This window comes from Brienomyrus brachyistius, chromosome 16 (assembly GCF_023856365.1).
Source record: "Brienomyrus brachyistius isolate T26 chromosome 16, BBRACH_0.4, whole genome shotgun sequence".
Taxonomy (NCBI): domain Eukaryota; kingdom Metazoa; phylum Chordata; class Actinopteri; order Osteoglossiformes; family Mormyridae; genus Brienomyrus; species Brienomyrus brachyistius.
This window is the reverse complement of record NC_064548.1, coordinates 7788177-7808191: the sequence shown is the minus strand read 5'-3', so window position 1 is coordinate 7808191 and position 20015 is coordinate 7788177. Positions and strand designations below refer to the sequence as shown.

General features: G+C 47.1%; 1 protein-coding gene across 2 annotated transcripts in view; it reads left to right on the top strand.

Moving 5' to 3' along the window:
* The window catches only part of sema5ba (sema domain, seven thrombospondin repeats (type 1 and type 1-like), transmembrane domain (TM) and short cytoplasmic domain, (semaphorin) 5Ba), a 92109-nt gene extending 87982 nt beyond the window's left edge, over positions 1-4127 (top strand). For both annotated transcript variants that reach the window (XM_048978901.1, XM_048978902.1), the window contains one exon: positions 1809-4127. In XM_048978901.1, the coding sequence (XP_048834858.1) occupies positions 1809-1976 (168 nt within the window). In that variant the 3' untranslated portion in view covers positions 1977-4127. The remainder of the gene's footprint in view (positions 1-1808) is intronic.
* Positions 4128-20015: the final 15888 nt, after the last annotated feature.

Here is a 20015-nt window from a genome sequence, read left to right as displayed (position 1 = left end):
CCCCAATGCCCATGGAGTTCAAGGTCACCCAACCCCTAACCCTAATGCCCATGGAGTTCTAGGTAACCCAAACCAATACCCTAACCCTAATGCCCATGGAGTTCTAGGTCACCCAAACCCTAACCCCCTTGGAGTTCAAGGTAACCCAAACCAATACCCTAACCCTAATGCCCATGGACTTCAAGGTATCCCAAACCAATACCCTAACCCTAATGCCCATGGAGTTCAAGGTATCCTAAACCAATACCCTAACCCCAATGCCCATGGAGTTCAAGGTCACCCAACCCCTAACCCTAATGCCCATGGAATTCTAGGTAACCCAAACCAATACCCTAACCCTAATGCCCATGGAGTTCTAGGTCACCCAAACCCTAACCCGCTTGGAGTTCAAGGTAACCCAAACCCTAACCCTAACATCCATGGAGATGAAGGTAAGCTGAACCTTAAGCCTACTGCCAGATGAAAGTACTCAAACGACGAGCACATAGCCAGGAAAGTTTCTCCCATTTTTGCTCATAGTGAAAGCTTATGTTTGTTTCCTTTTGCACACCGTGTAGTGTATTTGCCATCAGCCCCATTGTGAAAGTGCTGTAGCCCCTGTCCTCTCAATCCCGCCATCTTTATTAGTGGCCTGCATTAGGATGTTTACGTGTTAGACGATTTCCGCACTCTAACGGCTGTTTGTGACGGATTGTGAATTAGCTGCTGCCTGATCCTTCTCCTTCATCCTTCCTCTGACACCTGTTAATGTCCCCCGATGGCTGTCATTGACTGGTGCTGCCCAGTTGGTCTCTCTCAAGCCAGTGTAGCCCCACAATGTGATAACAACCTGTTATTTTGACATTGTGGGGACCACTTTTTTGGTCCCTACAATGGCAAACTCAGTTTTATAAAAATCCGTGACTGCAATCAAAAAACTGAAAATTTTCAAAATACTGAAAAATATTTTGTTTTTTACTTATGATTATGATTAGGGCTGGGTAGGGGTTAAGGTTAGGGTTAGGGTTAGCATGTTCCCATAAAAATGAAAGAGTGGTCCCCATAATAATATGGTTGTGCATGCGTGCGCGAGCGGGTATATCTATCCTTATGGGGGCACAATGTCCCCATAACTTGATAAATATCTGTTTTTTTTTCCCTTATGGGGACCGGTTTCCTGGTCAATGACTGCTATGAAAAAACTAAAAATGCAAAAACTCTTGTATTTTGCTTGGTTACTTATGGTTATGGTTAGGGCAGGGTGGGGGTTAAGGTTGTCATAGTTAGCGTTAGCATTTTTCCCATAGAAGTGAATGAGCGGGGCCCATAAGGATAGGTATACCCTACTTGTGCGCGCATGCATTTTGGGAGGGGAGGCCCTGGCAGTTGCAGTAGAGCTATAAGCTATATTCTCCAAACGTTCTCCTGATATGACGTGAAGGAGACCAGGCTGCCAAAGCCACAGTGTGTGACATCAGTAGAGAAGAGAGAATCCTTTGAAATGAAGCAGAATGTGATTCCATGGATTATCTGTCAAAGGGCAGCAGAACAGCCCCTGGGCCTCGAGTGCACATGGAAAGTGCAGAAAGGTGGCAGCTAATTGGAAATATTGGCCAGTAACTGCTACCATGTGCGGTGCAGGTCTCTGCTGCTGTCGGCTTTTCTGTGATGCTCCTGTTATGCTGGATACTGTGACTGCCTCACCCTGGTCAGTAATATCTACAGTGGTGTAAAGGTACCCTCTGGCTCACAGGGTTCCGCTCATCCTGGAGCGCCCTTGATCTACCGATCCCTTCTTCCTCACACGCCGTCTCTTCTGCCCTTTGCAGACACTGAACAAGAACAACCTTCTCCCGGATGAGAGGACCAACTACTTCCCCTCGCCGCTTCAGCAGACTAACGTTTATACCACCACTTACTATCCCGCCACCATCAACAAGTACGACTACCGGCCAGACTCGTCCCCACCCCCCTGCAGGACCTACACACACAGCTGAGGACCGTCCCCAAACGGTGACGCGGCTGGCCTGGCCAGACCGCCATCCGCTGGGGAACCGGGAAGCTCCGACCTTACAGCTCTCCATCTCTTCCTCATGTTATATTACGCTTAATGGACGTGGCAGAGTTAAGAGGGCGGTACTAAAGAGACGCAAGGACTAAATAAGCACAGGGAACAGAGCCGGACTGCTTCGGACATGCGAGAGGGGCATCTGTCTCATTGGTGTGTTTAAGTGTCCTTGAAGGCGAAACATTTTGGGATGTTTTTGCACAAACTTATTAGTGTTCAGTCTGGTTTTCCTGCACCTATAAGGGGTGGGGGGGGGCGATCTGGAACAGAGAAGATAACCCATCAGGGAAGGATGATCCAAGCATGTACTGGAACCCCAGCTGCAGTGTGAGACTTCTAACAGACACAGAACAAAGTCACTGTAATGAACTGGAAGGGCAAGGTGACCGAGCGCATACCCTGAAGACTGTCTCACTGGAAACGGGACAATTTCCCTCTCCTCTTGGAGTTTATGCTATATGTACTGACCTGCTCTCAAAAACACTGTCAAAAATATCACTCCTTCAAAGAAAGCTTTTGAGGAAATTAGCAAACATGTCTGCTTAGCCTGTTTTATTTGCTTCCTACAGTTACTATTCTGAAAATGTCTATTCAAACATTGGACCAAATTGGGTTCCGCAGTGAAATAATGTCAATGGAATGCATTGTGGCGTGTGAGGGTGTCAGGTGTGTGTGTGAGATGGACCAGGGGTGACTGATTGCGGCAGCATGTTGTCGCAGGCTGAGTCCTGCTGCCTCCTTCAGATGCTCTTCTGGATAGTTTCTGCAGTAACTGCACGCCTGCTTAAATCATAAGGCCTGAAGGTAGGGTGCGGGAGTCGTCTTTATCCAGTGCCACATGTGTGTGTGTTGCGCCTCGCTCTGGACTTGGGGCTGCAGCTGAGACTGTATCGGAGATGAAATCGTCTTTCTCATCACCGCTTACTCGTCCTTTTCAGCACCTTATCGGCTGGAAGATGAACGACCGAGTTTAATTTGCAAATGGAGCCTTGGCTACATCAACGTGTACAACCGCCATCAACCCCCCCCCCCCCTCCAGGCTGGCCTCTCTTGCTGAAGCCTAGTAGCTTTGGCTTTCTAGCTACGCGATCAGGGTTCAAAGCCTGTTTGAACTTCTCTGTATGTGCGTTCATTTGCCGAGGGGGAGGGGCTTCTAGGTCCCCTGTTTTCACATGTTCAAGTAAACGCACCGGGCCATGTAACCTGTATAAAGCATCCAGCCAGTGGAAGCTGGTGTCCAGTAATCAAACATTTCGTGAGCTGCCTTGATGGTCAGGATGTGAGGAACACTTTCAAAATGACCTTCATCATGCCTGTTCCTGTTCAGCTAAATGCGATGGCCCCGTCTGTACATAGGAGGCGCTATAACCTGAAGTCTGTATCATGTAAATGTATATTGTATAGCTAACACTGTTTTTAAAAGCCTTATAGTTGTAAAAAGTGCAGAAGGTGTGTAAATGCCAACACAGAGATTGGGGGATGGAGCCTGCATAATCCCCTGCTGGGTGGCGTGACACATGCTGGCCTCCTGCTTCTGGCTGGGCCTCGGCGCCCCCTGTGGCGGCAGGTAGTAATCGCCCATTTAATTCCTCCGTTGCCTCAGCATTTAATAATCTCACTAGGGCTTTATTGTAGTCGCCCAGTCGCACGGTTCCATTTGTAATCGGCTGTAGGATTGTCCTCTGTGGAAAAAAAATTGGAAGATTGGAAAATGTACCTTCGATTCGATTTAGCGTTTAGATTTTGTTTGCATTTTCTTGAGGACCTGTGTAAGTAGCCCACCATGCACATGATCCACCTTAAAAAAGTGTTCACGTTGATTATGATTGGCCAGTCCCACTATGTGATCATTTACGATTAGACGCCCTCAACCTGTGAGTATTTGTGTTGCCTGAGCTCCATCCCGAAGGCTTGGTGCCCTTCTATGCAACTGACCTGTTGGTACTGTTGGATATCGACTGTAATCACTGCCTTTTAGACACTGTGAATTTTTGGTACTCTCTATTTTTGTATATTGTACATTGTAAAAAATAATAAAGCAGCTGGCCGAGGCCGCGGCCACCGCCCCCTGTCTCATTGAGCCCGCTGTCTCGTCTCAGGCGCTGTCAAGGCTCACAGAGGCCCCTTCATGTGGGCTGCAGCTTTCACGTCCGCCCTGCTGATCCGCTGCCTTGCTGTCAGTCAGCCCCGGTGCTCTGCCCTAATGAGGTCTCCTGTAGGAGGGATCATCACCTGGAAGCTGGGCGGACAGCGCCTCCCCTCAGTCTGCGGCGAAACTTCATCACTCAGCTCAGACGACAAACCCGGCATGTTCTGGAAACACAGCAGCACATCTGTCAGTGTTCACCCTCTTGGGGGGGGCGCCTCATAGAGGATCGGCTGAGTGGTCTGGCATGAGTGACGTGGGCTCCCCCCAGTGTGGCATACTGCGGGTGACGAAGGATTCACTGCCAGTACAGAATGGTCTGCAGGGCTGTTCCAGCTGAGCATCTCTCTGGCTGGCATAGACCGGGTCACGGTGCCATCCGCAGAGAGGTGTTTTGGCAACCTGTCTCCCTGGCTGGCATGGACCAGGCCATGGGCCAGGGGGGAGGGGGGAAGAGGGAAGAGGAGCATAAGATATCTTTTGACATCCCTGGGTCGTTAAGGGAGGGGCTTGCGTTTCACTTCTTTAACCAATCACAGTCTCCATTGGATGACATTATCACATTGGTCCTTTTTCCTTCTCATTTTCAAACTGGAGGCCACCCGCCATTGAGCCAGGGGTGCTGTGTGGCCCAGCAGACTGCCTGCCTGTGATTAGAAGGCCGCAAGTTTGCCATTATTATCATTGTGAAATAGACACACATCCTTACATTGCTGCGTTACAGCCTTTGCAGGTAAACATGTTTCTGTGTTTTGTATCTAACAACAGACGTTCACAATAAAACGGGTACTTTACAAATCTGTGCATCTTGCCACTTAATGGAAAATACTGACTTTAATTAATGTGGAAATGTCATGCAATGAAGACTATGATTAGCTGAAGAAGTGAAACACAAGCCCCTCCTTTGTCGATCCAGGAACCTCCAACTCAGTCACCTGTTTGCTGACAGGTTGCTGTATCAACTCCTCCTCCCCTTCCCACCCCAGCCGGCCTGATTACATGCCAAAAGCTCTAATTCAGAAGGATGGGGAGACGTGTGTGAGGAACCCCCCTGACGGCGGCTGGGTCACCTTCACTTGTGTGCCAGCGATGCTCGGGGGTGTCCAGATAGCAGCCCCCTCCCGCCCCCCGGTAACAAGTCCATCATCTGTCTTTTTTGGCTCTAGTGATATATTGTTTTCATTTGGGTATTTTGCTCTTACAGGGATTTACTTTTGTTTAGTTTAATTTTGCTTCCAGCTCATACACTGTACAGGCTCTCTAGTAATAATGCATGTGCAGATGCAGGGTCCATGTGCCTCTGGCTGAAGGCTCGGCCGCTCCATGGGGGCCAGGCACACGCTGCCTTGGACGACTCTCCGACTTGCACTGAACCTGTCGACAAGACTGATGTGCTTGTTGCTGAGCCCTGAATCAGCCGCGGCACTGTAGCGATGGGTAAATCTTGCATGCTGCGACCTTTTCCCTCCTGCTTTCTATTTAGATGTGCTAATGCTATCTGCGAGCGACGGTCAGGGCCTCCAGAGTGCAAAGTTCCGGGGCACTGGATCTAGGGCTGACCACTGCGCTCGGACCCCAAGCTTCCCTCTCTCCAGTATATGTATGCGTGTGTCTCAAAGGAGAGAATGATGGGATATGCTTACTGAAACATTTCAATGAACCTGTGCTCATACGTATGCAAATGACCAATAAAAGCATCATTTAGTTTCATTTCATTCTAAAAGGCCAACCAGAGGAGCCCTGTTTGCTCCTCCCCTTTCTTCTTACTCTGCCAATTAAAAAGGGGATTGGCTATCACTGGTGCCAGCATAATGACAGAGTAGGGTTTTTCATTGGCTACTATGTTGGGAATAACAGGCCTGTCTCTGTGAAATAAAACAAGAGATGAGATATTGATCCATAGCTTACAATAGCAGTAAACTATTCATAATATTCATACCGTTTAAAGGAAGAAAGCCCACTAAACATATGTAATTCCATTCCTGCAAGCTGCCATACCCCCACCCAGAGTGTGGTGTTTCACTGCACAGGACAGCGTAAGAGCTGAACATTGCTGCTCTGTGGGAATGTTATATAAACCCAGCATGGAGGGATGTCCAGTGTCTGATCACGCCAAAAGATTCCTTCCTTAGAATACTGCCCCCTAGGGGAAAGTTGATATTTCACCCCATTATTTTGAGTTATAAATTAAGTGGTATTTCACAAGCACTGAAACTGGAGTACACAATGGCAATGTAATACACAATAAAGCATGAAGGCGGCAGGAAAAGCCCTCTGTGTCTCCATCTGCAGGCAACCATCTGCACCACAGTGACATCAGGCAGCATGCTGAACATCTGACAGTCTGCGCCTGCTGGATCTATCAGTCTGTTTGAAATGATTCCATATTTAATAATTACCTAAACCCTTGACAGATATGGTGCGCGTGGCTTATTGCTAGATTCTGCAAAGCAAAGGGCAGACATCAATGTTCAGAAGACCGAGCCGTTACTCTGAGGTAATGTTGAATATTTGAGCAGGGGGTGATGATGACCCAGGTGACACAGCAGCGGCACCTCCTCATGCCAGCATATCTGCGTAATGGGGGAAGCTGAAAGCTCAGGAGGAGCGTCAGGATCAGCGTCTTCTCTCCGTCAGCGTGGCCGCTGGTACCTAGTGGAATGGAGTTGAGGAGCACTGGCCAGGAGGCACTGAAGTTTGGGACCCTGAACACAAAACCTGCTAAAAACAAAACACAAAAAACACAGAGGCATTGGATAGATTTACAAACTATAGGTAAGGATTTTATTTCACTTATTTTGTGGTAGTATGGGGGGATAATAGGTGGTCCTTGAAGATGGATGGATGGATGGATCCAGCATTCTCCCATCAGCATCTGGGTTGTTTTTCCTAGAAGAAACTCTTCCCGCTGGCTGCAGACTTAGGCCTGGCACAGTAACGTTTACTACCCACTTGGCTATTTATTTTTAAAAATGATGGGGCTGAATGAATTGAGATGATGCATAAATGGGTCAGGTTGTTATTGTTTTAAGAGCTGCTCTTTGCCCAGGCCCAAGACATTATTTGTGCTTTATTGGGGCTGGTTATCTTGAAATAAAATGTATCGGGCATCTGAGGTGTAATTCAAGCTGACGGGGAGAGCAGAGTAATGGTCTGCACTGTGTGACCGCGGTCGTAATTCAAACAGGGCTTCTGTCATCTGACTCTGCCCCTGGGCATTTGGGCTGTGGGCACCTCTAATCATAACTCACAGGCCTGTCAAATGGTCAGCAATTCAATAAGCCCACAATGTCCCCACAGAGTGTTTGCTGGAAATCTTTCAGAAGCACAGGAGAAAACAATCCCCATTGCACCCTCCAGACCCAATGTGACCCAGACCCAGGACAGAGCTATGGTGCACCCTCCAGAACCAATGACCCAGACCCAGGACAGAGCTATGGTGCACCCTCCAGAACCAATGTGACCCAGACCCAGGACAGAGCTATGGTGCACCCTCCAGAACCAATGACCCAGACCCAGGACAGAGCTATGGTGCACCCTCCAGAACCAATGACCCAGACCCAGGACAGAGCCATGGTGCGCCCTCCAGAACCAAGCGACCCAGACCTGGGACAGAATCATGGTGTACCCTCCAGAACCAATGTGATCCAGACTCAGGACAGAGCCATGGTGCACCCTCCGGAACCAATGTGATCCAGACTCAGGACAAAGCCATGGTGCACCCTCCGGAACCAATGTGACCCAGACCCAGGACAGAGTCATGATGCACCTTCCAGAACCAATGTGATCCAGACCCAGGATAGAGTCATGGTGTACACTCCAGAGTCAAGCTGGACTCAGACATGTGGCAAAAACATGGTGGACTATTGGGGAGTCAGTCAGTCCATCAACACATCCCTAGCTGTCTGGGATAAAAATGCCTCTGCAACTCTTCTTCATACTGACTTTAGCCCATCTGATTCCTCCGTAGAAACATCTTTCTTGAATATGTAGTTAGTACCATCCATACCCATATTTGTTACATTTCAAGTCTTGTGCTTTCCATTGACTCATGTGAAAGTTTAGAGCAAAGACAAAATCTGGCCACTTTTCAAAAAGCTGTCATCCTTTAAAAACTAGGCAATGCATCATTTATTTTCAGTAATTCATTCAGAAGGTTATAATGACCTGTACACACAGAGGCATGCGCAGCACCCTGTGAAGTCACCATGTGCATTTTAATGTGCAATATCTTACAAACAGCAGCACGGCGACATTGATCATCAGGTAATAATTATGCAAATTCCTCAGGGGAGGATGTTGGGTAATTCAGCGTCACCCTTCTCCATGTCCCTGATGATTCTGTGGGATTCCGGGGTAGGGCTGGTGTGGAAGTTACCTCGCATGTGCGGGTGGCTTAGGGTTAGGCATTGTAGAACAGGTTTACAGCCTGGCCTTTCTCACCCATACTGAGGGTTTCGAAGACTAGCTGAATGCCTCCCCCCCAACACACACACACACACAGACTGACTCAGGGACTCCAAAGGGAACAGTCACAGCAGAGTTCCTTTCCTGATCACCCTTTAGAAAATAAAGAAATAAATGGCCACATCTTATTTCTTGATGAACCAGCAAACAGTCCCAGAATTCCCAGAGAACCCACTGAAGTATTGTAGCGGTTCTGAGGCTAATTCAAAGGGCTGCTTTCATTAAAGGTGTGTTGAGCTGAGCGTCTGCGGGGAGATCAAAGAGCCAGTAGGCCCTGCCAGGCGCGTTTCCGCTTCCCTGCTTATAATAATCACTGTAAACTCTCAGGACATTCAGCGCCATGAGCAGAAGCCGCCTTCTCCGTCCGGTTCCTCTCCATGCCATTTATTTACCGTCTGCCGTATGGCAAGTCACCAGGAGGCAGGCATGTAAACAATAAGCAGTATTTCCAGGAGCTGGGTCCACTCTGCCACATTTATGCTCCATTTCCCACGAGGCAAGCCCGTCTGCTTGCCTCACACCTGCGGCTCGGTGCTGTCACTCCGGAGCCTCTCTGGGTGGGGGAGGGAGCTGCTCCAGAGGGTGGAGGCCCGGTTTTGGGAGCAGCCACCTGCCTGAGCCCCCTGGTCTTCCTCTCACACCTTAGGAAGGCCATCTGGCCCGAACCTGACTCTCTTACACTCACATCCATCATCTGAGCGACTACACTTTCGCCAATGTAAATTAATACCCCCGTCTCAAGGCAATGTAATCATTGGGACACCAGGAAACGTTTGAAAATATGCCCCCGAGTGTGGCTTTTAAATACCGAAACACCCCCAATGAGGCGAACTCATTTTTCTACTACTTCGGATCACAAAGGCGCGGGTTATTTCTAAGGGGTCGATCTGTAACGGTATCTGCAATTAAGCATTTAAAAGCTGAGCCCCCAGTAACAGAAAAACAGAGAAGGGGAGCATCGCCAAGTCAGCAAGGCAGGAACTGGCAACATGCGCTGGGGGCGGCATGAAGAGGAAGAACTGGGAGCTTCATTGCAAATGACAGTAGAAAGGATTTACAGCTGACACAGGCGCCATCCTACGCCACTTGAGGAGCTCAAGAACAGAGAAGCATTCTGCGGAGAACAAAGTAAGTGTAATTCCCCCGTCTGCCTGTCAGCAGGGCTCTGCGCTCCCCAGCACGCCTCCACCGGTGACCAGGATGAGCTCAGCTCCAGACAGGCACGTCCTGCATGTTTACAGGGTGGTCTAACGCCTCATTAGTGGCGAATGCTGCGCACTTGTTTTTTGTCAATCCAGATCGAAATCTCTGTAAATTTTACTTAATAATTTTGTTGTTTTTGTCAAGCTCCTGCAAATGAAAGAACGACTGAGGCTCGTGAGAAGCCTTTGAGAGAGTTCCAGCACACCGGACCGCTGCAGAGATCGGAATAAAGCCTGGCCTAGGGCTGTAATTTACAGGGTTGCTGTCGGAACACAAATAACTGAATTATATATATATGAATATAACATGTAGGGTGGGGGGATTTAACATTGGTTTGTTCGCTGAACTCATTCACACAACCTGGCGACCCTTAAAAAAGGCTGCTGACGGCAGGTGCGTCTGCACCTCCCCACTGCTGCCCACTGCTGCAGGGAATTGTGGGAAAAGCACAGAGGGTCAGTCAGGTTAGTGGTGATTAATTTCTCCTCGCACTTCTGTAGAGTCCTTGAAGACCAGAGTCCTGCAGATTTTAGAAAAAACATTTTAATTAGCACCTGACTAACACCTGATATACAAAACACTGAGGCATTTGAGGAGCATAAATGACAGCGAGCCAGCGCAGAGTTTGACTCCCATTTCGCCGTATCCTTTGGCCGCCCTGTTAAAATGCGGCATGTTTGTTTCAGCTCTCAAACAGCGCTGTGCTTGGCGTGAAACCCCACAGCGACTAAATCCAGGCAGTTCCCAGGTAACAGGAAGTTTCCTCTGACCATATTGGACAGAGACAGAGAGACTCATGGGGTCCCCACCCACGCACCCACCTGCCTACGCACCCGCCACACAAGCAGATGCAAAGGCACCCTGCGGCACTGGATGATTTCACCGCTTCTGTGCATGAATGCAGCAGTTCCCAAAACAGCACAGACGCAGGTCAGCAGATGAATGGGAGGACGGAAGCAGATGCCCGACTGTCAGCGGATTTTTAAAGGCCGACACTCCTGCTATGTCCTGGCATGAGCTGTTCCAGCATCCAGAAGCCGAAGATGAGGTCAGGTGATAGGAATCAGCATGGGCACTGTGCATGATCAGCGTCCTCCCACGGTGTGAAAAAGGCCACCGTTCATTAACACGATGGGCCACGTTGAGCGCGGGGACAGGCCAAAGCCTTGCTAAAAGGTGCAGAAATCACTGAGCTGGAATCCATACTTTAAATGGCACTGGGAATCTTGCTGGGAGTCTGAGGGGGAGTGCCTGGGGTGGACACAGAGCTGGGGAGAGGATGCACAATCGCCTCAGATCAATGCTCGGCACAGCCAAGGTGAACATCACCTCCTTTGGAAGTCCGCTCTTAAGGGCCTCAGCCAGACTCTTTAATCTATGTCTCAGAGGCTGCGACAAGAGACCTTATGTTAAAATATTTGAGTAATTTATTCCTTATGGTCCCCGCTACCTCCTTAAAAATTCTATCCCTGAAATGAAATCTAAGTCCAGTCTGGACAAGGCCTTTGCATTAGATTGCACAGTCTAGTTTGATCAAGATAGAAATATTTTCGCTGGCATTCCTGGAATTTGTACCATATATAACCCGCTCTGAGATACTGGATTTCTGTAATGGGTTACGGTTCGTTGATGTGCTTCCTGTGACGCTGTCAGGGCCATCACCAGCGGGTGTCAGCCATTTCTGCAGAGTGATCTTCTCTCCCACTTCTTGTACGCTCCTCCTAGATTACTGGAAAGGAGAGTTAATGCGACAAAGGACAATAAAACCTTATGGTACAGAGCTCCTGTTTCATGCCATAATCTACCTCCTCATATTCACATTTCAAACACATCCACGTTCTTTAAGCATATATAAGTCAGGCATTAGTGCGAGGTGGAGGACTGATTCCATCCACATGTCTGTAACCCAGCATTGCCTCTGTGCTCCCAGACGCAGTGTTGTCAGCTGTAGTTCGATGTTCTCTGTTCTTGATCATCTGCACAGGTTTTTTTAGTCTGCCTTAAAGGTTTAGTACACTGGTGATGATTCTGTATGGCACAATCTCTCACCATGTTTGTGGTCAAACACTTTACAGAATAATTAAACATTTTGTACTTACTCGGGCCGAACCATTGCTGAGCTCATAGCAAGGAATGGCCACTCGCTGAGTAGAACATGTGCAGGTATCAAATTCATTTGTGACTGTACTCTGTCTCCAGGATGAACTGACCATGACGGCAATAGGGAAGACATTGATATGCAGTAAGAAATTTATAATTTTATACATTTATAAAGGACATTTTACTTTCCTGAAAACAGACGGATTACTATTCTTGTTCTTAAACGATTAAACTAGATTTTTTTAAGTTCTCAGGGTAAAAGCACTTAGTGGATTCTGAAAGCATGCTCAACTAAATTACATTGTATTGGATTAATAAAATGCATGGTGTGGCTTTCACTTATTGCAAACAATCCAACGAATTTCAAAATAATGAGAAAGTGTATTTCTGTATTACTTATTACTTAGTGTGATGTGTATATCTTACTTATTAAAAATGCATTAATGTTTCCATTAATGATGATGATTAAAGCTGTAACACCATCCACACTGGACACAAGAGTGCTGTGCAATCTAGGTGTCTATACTCATATCCACTTCATTAGGTACACCTAGTGAGTACTGAGTAGGACTCACTTCATTAGGTACACATAGCCAATGCTGAGTAACACCCACTTTATTAGGTACACATAGTCAGTACTGAGTAGGACCCACTTCATTAGGTACACATAGCCAGTGCCGGGTGGGATCCACTTCATTAGGTACACATAGTCAGTACTGAGTAGGACCCACTTCATTAGGTACACATAGCCAGTACCAGATTGGACCCACTTCATTAGGTACACATAGTCAGTACTGAGTAGGACCCACTTCATTAGGTACACATAGTCAGTATTGAGCAGGACCCATTTCATTACGTACATATAGTAGGTACTGAGCAGAACAGACTGTTGTATTATTATTATTATTATTGTTGTTGTTATTGTTATTATTATTATTATTATTTATGCACTTGTGGTCGTTTTTAGTGAGATGTTTTTAGAAACATAATTATATCTGACTGGATTTTTTGTTTATGGCTTATAAATGCTAGACACTTTAGTATGTGAAAATCCCAGAAGGGTGAGTGTTTCTGAAATGCTGGAATGATCACGTCTGGCACCAGCAAGCATATGATGTTCAAAAATCACTTTGATCGAACATTTAACATGCTTTAATGACACTTAATCAAATCGCCAGTGACCCCTTTGGCTCTGTCAGCATGCTCCATGTATTCAGCTGCAGTCACATGGTTCTTTGTTTGCAGGAAGCGGCTGTTTGCATTGGCAAGCAGGGCTGCCTAATGAACTGGCCACTGGGTATATTTGCATATTTGATTCTTCATTAAAGCAGTCGGATTTCCTTTAAAATTCATTAACCTACGCAGCAGAGGAAGTGTCATTACAAAGCGTTTCCCGTTCCAGACCTCAGGCTACGCTTTCCGTCACACCAGTACTCACCGAGGACCCCTCATCACTCTGCCGACCAGCTTTAGTGTCAGCATCAATAAGAGTGTTACACCTACTGAGTCCTTAATCAATCGGCCTGTCTAGCAGGATTCCGACTGGGGATCAGAATCTCATCACCGTCAATCAGCCGAGGCCTGGCTTCTGGAAACCATGCTATTTGAGAACACAGGTAAAGAAAGCGATGACTCTATCGATCCTTCTTGAGGAGACTGCCTTCCCTTTAATGCAGGAGGTGACTGTGTTCCCAGCTGCCGAAAAACCTCCTGCTTTCTCCCCGGGCAACATTCCCTCTACAGGCTGTTATTTGATGGATCTGTGATGCCTCAAATGGAGTATTGTAGAAACATGTAAAGGGATGTTTTTTTCTGAGGAAAAGTCTCTTGCAGAAAACATTTGCAACAACCAACAAGCGATACTGCGGAAGATCTCTGTGTAGTTCTCATCTACCAACACCATGGCTTAGAGAGAGAATTTCCAAAACAGACACCATAATGTTCCAGAACACTTTTGTATTCGGAAAATGCTTAGCTGGGATTCATGCCTGTTTTCACTGTGATCAGTGCCTCAATGAGATTGGTTTTCTCTCAAAATGAGCATTATTCTGCTGTCGTGCTGCAGATCTGCACGGGTCAGCAGTTTTCCCCTGTGAAGATGGTCTGGCCTAAACCTGAGCATGCCTGCATTTTTCCCTGTGCTTCACCATGCTTGGACATGTATACAGCATGCTCATGTTTGAATCCAGGACTGGTTACCTAAGGGCTAAGGAACACTGAACACAACCTGAGCAGACATCACGGTGTTCACCTGCCTGTGAGGGCACAAGCAGCATACGCAGGTCGATTTCCGACCCATGTTCACCCTCGCACACTCGATCTCAGTGTCAAGCAGATTGCTGATTCATTCAGCCGCCTTGCTACAGTGAAATTGCTGATGGTATCATGCACCATTTTCAATATCCTGATTTAGAGCAAGAGAGCAGTGCAATGGGCTTCTGAGGAGGACACGCTTCACACGTGTGCATGTTTCGTGTGACTGAACTCCATAGGCATGTACTATATATTCTGTCAGCAACATGGATGCTTCCCCTATAGTGGCTCGTCTATGTACATGAGCCCCTGTTCAACATCAGTGGTCATACTTGTTCTGCTGAGTTTTGGGAAATACCTGGGCTGCCTGATAGCATCAGGGTGTGGGTGTTTCCTTGGGGATCATGTCAGGATCTCGATATCTCCTTGGAGAACATGTCAGGTGTGGATTTTTCTTTGGGGAATATGTCAGGGTGTGGGTTTCTCTTTGGGGAACATTTCAGACTGTGGGTTTCTCCTTTGGGAATGTGTCAGACTGTGGGTTTCTCTTTGGGGATGAGTTTCTCCTTGGGGACCATGTTAGGATGTGGGTTTCTTCTTGGTTAACATGTCAAGATCTGGATATCTCCTTGGGGAACATGTCAGGTGTGAGTTTCTCTTTGGGTAACATGTCAGGGTGTGGCTTTCTCCTTTGGGAACGTCTCAGACTGTGGGTTTCTCCTTGGGGATGGGTTTCGCCTTGGAGAACATGTCAGCATGTGAGATTCTCCTTGGGGAACATGTCAGAATGTGGGTTTCTCCTCAAGAAACATTGTTGATCATGCTGCTACAATAATGGTGTGGGATCCTTTGTGGCACCCAAGGCGGTCCTTCAGACATACTCAAACCTTTTTGGAGGATGAAACTGGGCTCCTTCCCGAATTCTTCCCTTGTATGGGGGAGTGGAGGGTGAATGCTCTCTCCTCATATTATGCTTTTTTTTTCCTGCCAGGTTATCCAGTGAGGTCAGCTGCCAAATAAATCACATAACAGATGATGCAGAAGGGGATCAGAAAATTAGCAGGATCCACAATACAGTAAGTGAGTTCAGGGAGTGTCACTGCATCCCAGATGAGATCATGCCTTGCAGCATTTCCTTATGACGGCTGGCATAAGACGTATCCACAGGACTCTGCGATCCACAGCGGTGAAACACAAATTCCTCATTCAAATTTTACAAATACATTCATTATGATTCATTATGAAAAATGCTGATCAGTAAAGACAGTTCTGGTTAAGTGATTCAGAAAATTACAGCATAAAAATACTCGTTTCAGGGACCTTCTTAGTCTGACCTATATGAATGTCTGAGGATGGGGACAGACAGGCTCCCGTTCCATCAGTAGGAAACACTCCTTGCCATTAGCTGTTAGTGTTTCACAAACTGCGGTGAGTCTGTCGTGAGAGCCGCAGGACAGGGTGCAGTGGATGGCCTATTTGGTATGCACCCAGTCACCTGAGGAGGCTGGGACAGCAGTCCAGCAGAGGTAGACCCCGGCTTCCTGCTCCTGACTCATCATGTCAGCTCTCCATGGGCATTCTGCCAGCTTCTTCATTACAGGAGCATCAGCCAATCATCATTGTCGTCTGTCTGCTCAGTGCCGTCTACCCTGGCTGAACAGCAGTGTTGCCAACTTTGGGCAGCTGGCTGGACTGGAGCGAGATTTTGAATTTAGTCTGCCCATACATGCATACATAATTATGTATATGTAACAATTTTATTACCTTGTAAATAATCTGTCATATCTGCAAACTACTCCAGTACTTTTGAGGTAGCTAATTTTAGGTTTATAATGGAATAATTTAGATTTGCCGTAAGATTTCTTACATGAGCATGAGAGTCTGAAAGCATAAGGGTGACGTCAGATGTGTGAAAGTTGGAAACCCTGGAACATTGATAACCTGATTGGGGCCACACTCGTCAGTGAGCTTGAGTGGACTTCATGATTATATAGTGCCTTGCAAGTGGCATATTGTGTGTGTGTGTGTGTGTGTGTGTGTGTGTGTGTGTGTGTGTGTGTGTGAATTCCACAGAGCGGGTAATGGGAAACGTTGGCTGTTTTTGTTCCAGAATAGTGCTAGTCTTCTGTGTTTAGAGTGTTTTACATGCCACTGAGTTGCCTAGCCTGATATTTAGCCACAAGAGAATATTGGATATTTCCCAATATTGTCTTATCACAGTGACGCAGAAACAATTTATCAAAGACATAATTTTAATAAAAGAGATTTTTGTGTCTGTATATCAGTGTCTGTGTAATTTAGAGCATATTAAAGAAATATATTTCCTGTGTGATTAATTATGAAAATGGGAATGAAATCGGCATTGTTTTACAAGCAGTGGGCTCATTCAGCCGGAGGTGAATCATTTCTCCCCCTCACAGAGTCGCCATGTTTGAGTGGCCCCCAGCGCAGGGCAATCGGGCCCCGAACAGGGCCCAAGCAGACTCTCCGTCACGAACCTCATGCTGACACACACTCGCGTATCGCCACGCATCTGGAAGGAAACCTAGAGCGACAGGAACAAACCCCGCAGCTCGTTATGAGCTGTTCTGCTGTGTGCTGGCTCAGTGACAGGCCTCCCCCAGTTGCGCATTCATATTGCGCCTTCATACTGCATTAGTGTACTGCAGCAGACAGGCATGCATCTTTGAAGATGAGGGCGGGGGGGGAGATGGGGGCTGTAAGTGTGGGGTGACCTGTCAGTGCTGTCGAATGTTCTGTAAGGGTGTAGGGGAGGCAGACATGAGCTGTCCCCAGAAAGGCAGGGAATGCAGCTCCCGAACCTGACAGCCACGTGGTTGTATGTGGGTTCGAGCCCCGGTCGCTGCCACTCTGGTTACACTGCTGATGATGGCACTGTTGGGGGGTCTAAGACTATTCTTTAGAATAGGATTCTGGCACCCTTTTCTATGTCTTTTTTTAAAAATATAATATGATGTAGAAAAATATTACGACAGCAAGCAAATGCTGAACTGACATTTTTTTATATTTACGCAGAGACATCAGACCCCAGGTCTTCATGGAAGAGAATGGGGATGGTGCTGATTGATACCCTGACTCTGACTATGAAAATCTGCCTTCCTGACACGTGGCGCCTTCTTCGGGCCGAGGACACGTGGCACTTACCTGACGACAGGTTCCTGCTTGGTTGCCGTCTGGCTCATGCTTGCGTAACGTAAACAAGACATCGGGAGAGAGTGTGGATATTGATTTCCTTCCTGCCGAGGTTATTGAGAGGGTAGAAGGGTGGTCCTCCATTGAAATACGCTTAGGAAATCGGCTCAGAACTTCACCACGCCGGCATGTGGAATATTAACAGCAGGAGACGCATTCGGTCGTCATTCCACTTATCATTCGGAGAGATTTGCAGTGTTTCCAGATGGAAATGTTTGTTCAGGAAATCAAAACTGCTTCAAGGGACAGTAAGAGCTCCTGTGGGATGTGACTTAGGGTCCTTTTCCAACATTCACAGCTTCCCCAGACTGCATGTCAAGCCAGCCGGTGGTTGTATGTGCTGATCAGAGGACCTGTGACTGATTGGACAGACAATAAGCTGCTCCTGCTAATTGCTAATCAAACTTAGCGAGCACCAATCATTGGCCCTGAGCCCAACTGCAGAATCATAAATAAATGAGTGGAAAATGAGCAAACGTGTGAGACGCCCCCCTCCCTGCCCTTGATTAGGCCCCGATGGCCTCGCCGCTGACCACCTCCTTTGCTTTGTTGTCTCTGTTTGTTTGTTGGTTTTTATCATTTATTTTCTCACAGAAACGGTGTGACGGTGCTTTTACTGCTGTGGCTCAGCTGATCCGGTCCAGCAGGATAGCGCTTAGCTGGTGATTATAATGAGTCCAAGAGTAATTGGCTGTCTAGCTGTTCAGCAGCCACAGACAAATGAGAACGAGTCCATCAGCCACCCGAGTTCAAATCTCAGGGAGACTGGCCCTGCGGAACGGTACGTGATATCACTGAGGCCGGCGGGATTTTGGTGCAGGCAGTGCAAGCTTTTTTGGGGTTTGCTTCGGTCAAACAAAGAACCATCAGGGAGAGAGAGCACCGAATTGCTTTAGGCGTGAGCAGCTGATCTTCACTTGAGGATTGCTGGCATGTAGTACGATAGCTGCAATCTCCAATGTACACAAGCAAATAGATATTGTTGAGTTTGCTGCAGAAAAAAAACATGGTTCATTCAGTACACATTCATCTCTTGAATCCCATGCGCAATATCAGATTCGAAGAGGAATATTATCTTCTTCAGATCAGCACGTTTAGCCAATACGACAAAGTTTTCATAAACATTTAAAATTCTTCTTATGTAGCAATAACTGACACGCTATATTTTATTTCATACGCTTTACTTCAGCATAAATTCCGCCTGTCGTAATGTGATTAAAGCATATAACTGGTCCAACTGAAGCAAAGGCAGCACTTCAGGAGATGTTATCTCAGTCCTGACAAAGAACGGATAGAGCAGAGTGAGCAGACCTGTCAGAAAGGGGGTGCAGTGCCCATCATTCACAGCTGGGGCTTCTGGGAAAAATCAGCTGCTCCAGGGGCTGTGGGAAGCGCAGCCTATTTTCAGCTAATTGTTATACAGTGAAGCACTGCTAGCCAGATAGCCCCAACTTTTAGCGCTGGTAGAGTAGCTACAGGGTGGCCTACCTAACCAAGCACCAATCCTTCAGGTGTATGTTTCAGCTGACAGAGCAGAGTAGGAAGGCTAGCTAACAGCTACGCTAATCGATGCTAACTGGAAGGAAACCAAGACGTGGCCCATAGCTGCACCTCCTGATGGCTGTGCCATGGACATTCCGCCATGTGAATGTAATCCAAACGTGTGTCCTGCCTCCCGAAAAAATAAAACTCATTCAGAGTTGATTAGCTTGTGTGTCATATTCAGTGTGGGCAGTGCATGCTGGCAAACGTAAGGGCTTAATTTCAGTGGGAGTAAACGCAGCTTTAACATTTGAAGGAAACGCTTCATCAAAGTGTTTTCTTCTTCTGTGACAAAGCAGCTGGAGGTTTGTGGATGGGGCTTCGTATTCCACTGGAGTTCTGGTTATTTCTGGAAAGCATTAAATTAAGTCCAAGGCCGACGAAAGAGATGAAATCATCCATAGACACTTTAATGATCCCCCCCCAAGATATCTGCACTACTGTGTCCTTCCTTCAGAGAGGGCCGGACACATAGCTCTCCAATGCCATCAGTTAACAGCTAAGAAACCCCAATTAAAATGCATTACCCATGATTCATGCCATTCTCCCAAATCGTTTAATCCACCTTGTCTCACATATACTCTGAAGAAATAGAGCAGATATTTGAAGCAGTAAAGTTAAAGTGTTGAGAGCGACTATCAATGAATCCGTTACTGAAGGTTTAATTGCACCCGTGATATTTTAAACTGTTCTATATCTTGTGCTTTTTGTTACTTCGTACGACCGGTGGTGGAAAGTTCAGGTCCAGAAAGTACAAATCCAGACCAAGATTTTGTTTCAACCAACCAGTTGAGCATAAATAGTCACAGCCACACAGTACTCAGCTGGTTGGTTGAAATAAAAACCTGGATTTGTACTTTCCACCTCTTTGTACGACCTGGTGGTTTCCATTAGCAGTCAGTGGAATATTTGAATATTCATGTTGTGGTGTCTCCTGGTTCTCCAAGAAGCTTGGTGTTCCTACAGAAGCAACAGACTGGCCATGACCAGGCAGCTCTGCAAACACGATGCCCCCCTTTATCTCCGTAATGATGCATCTACCTT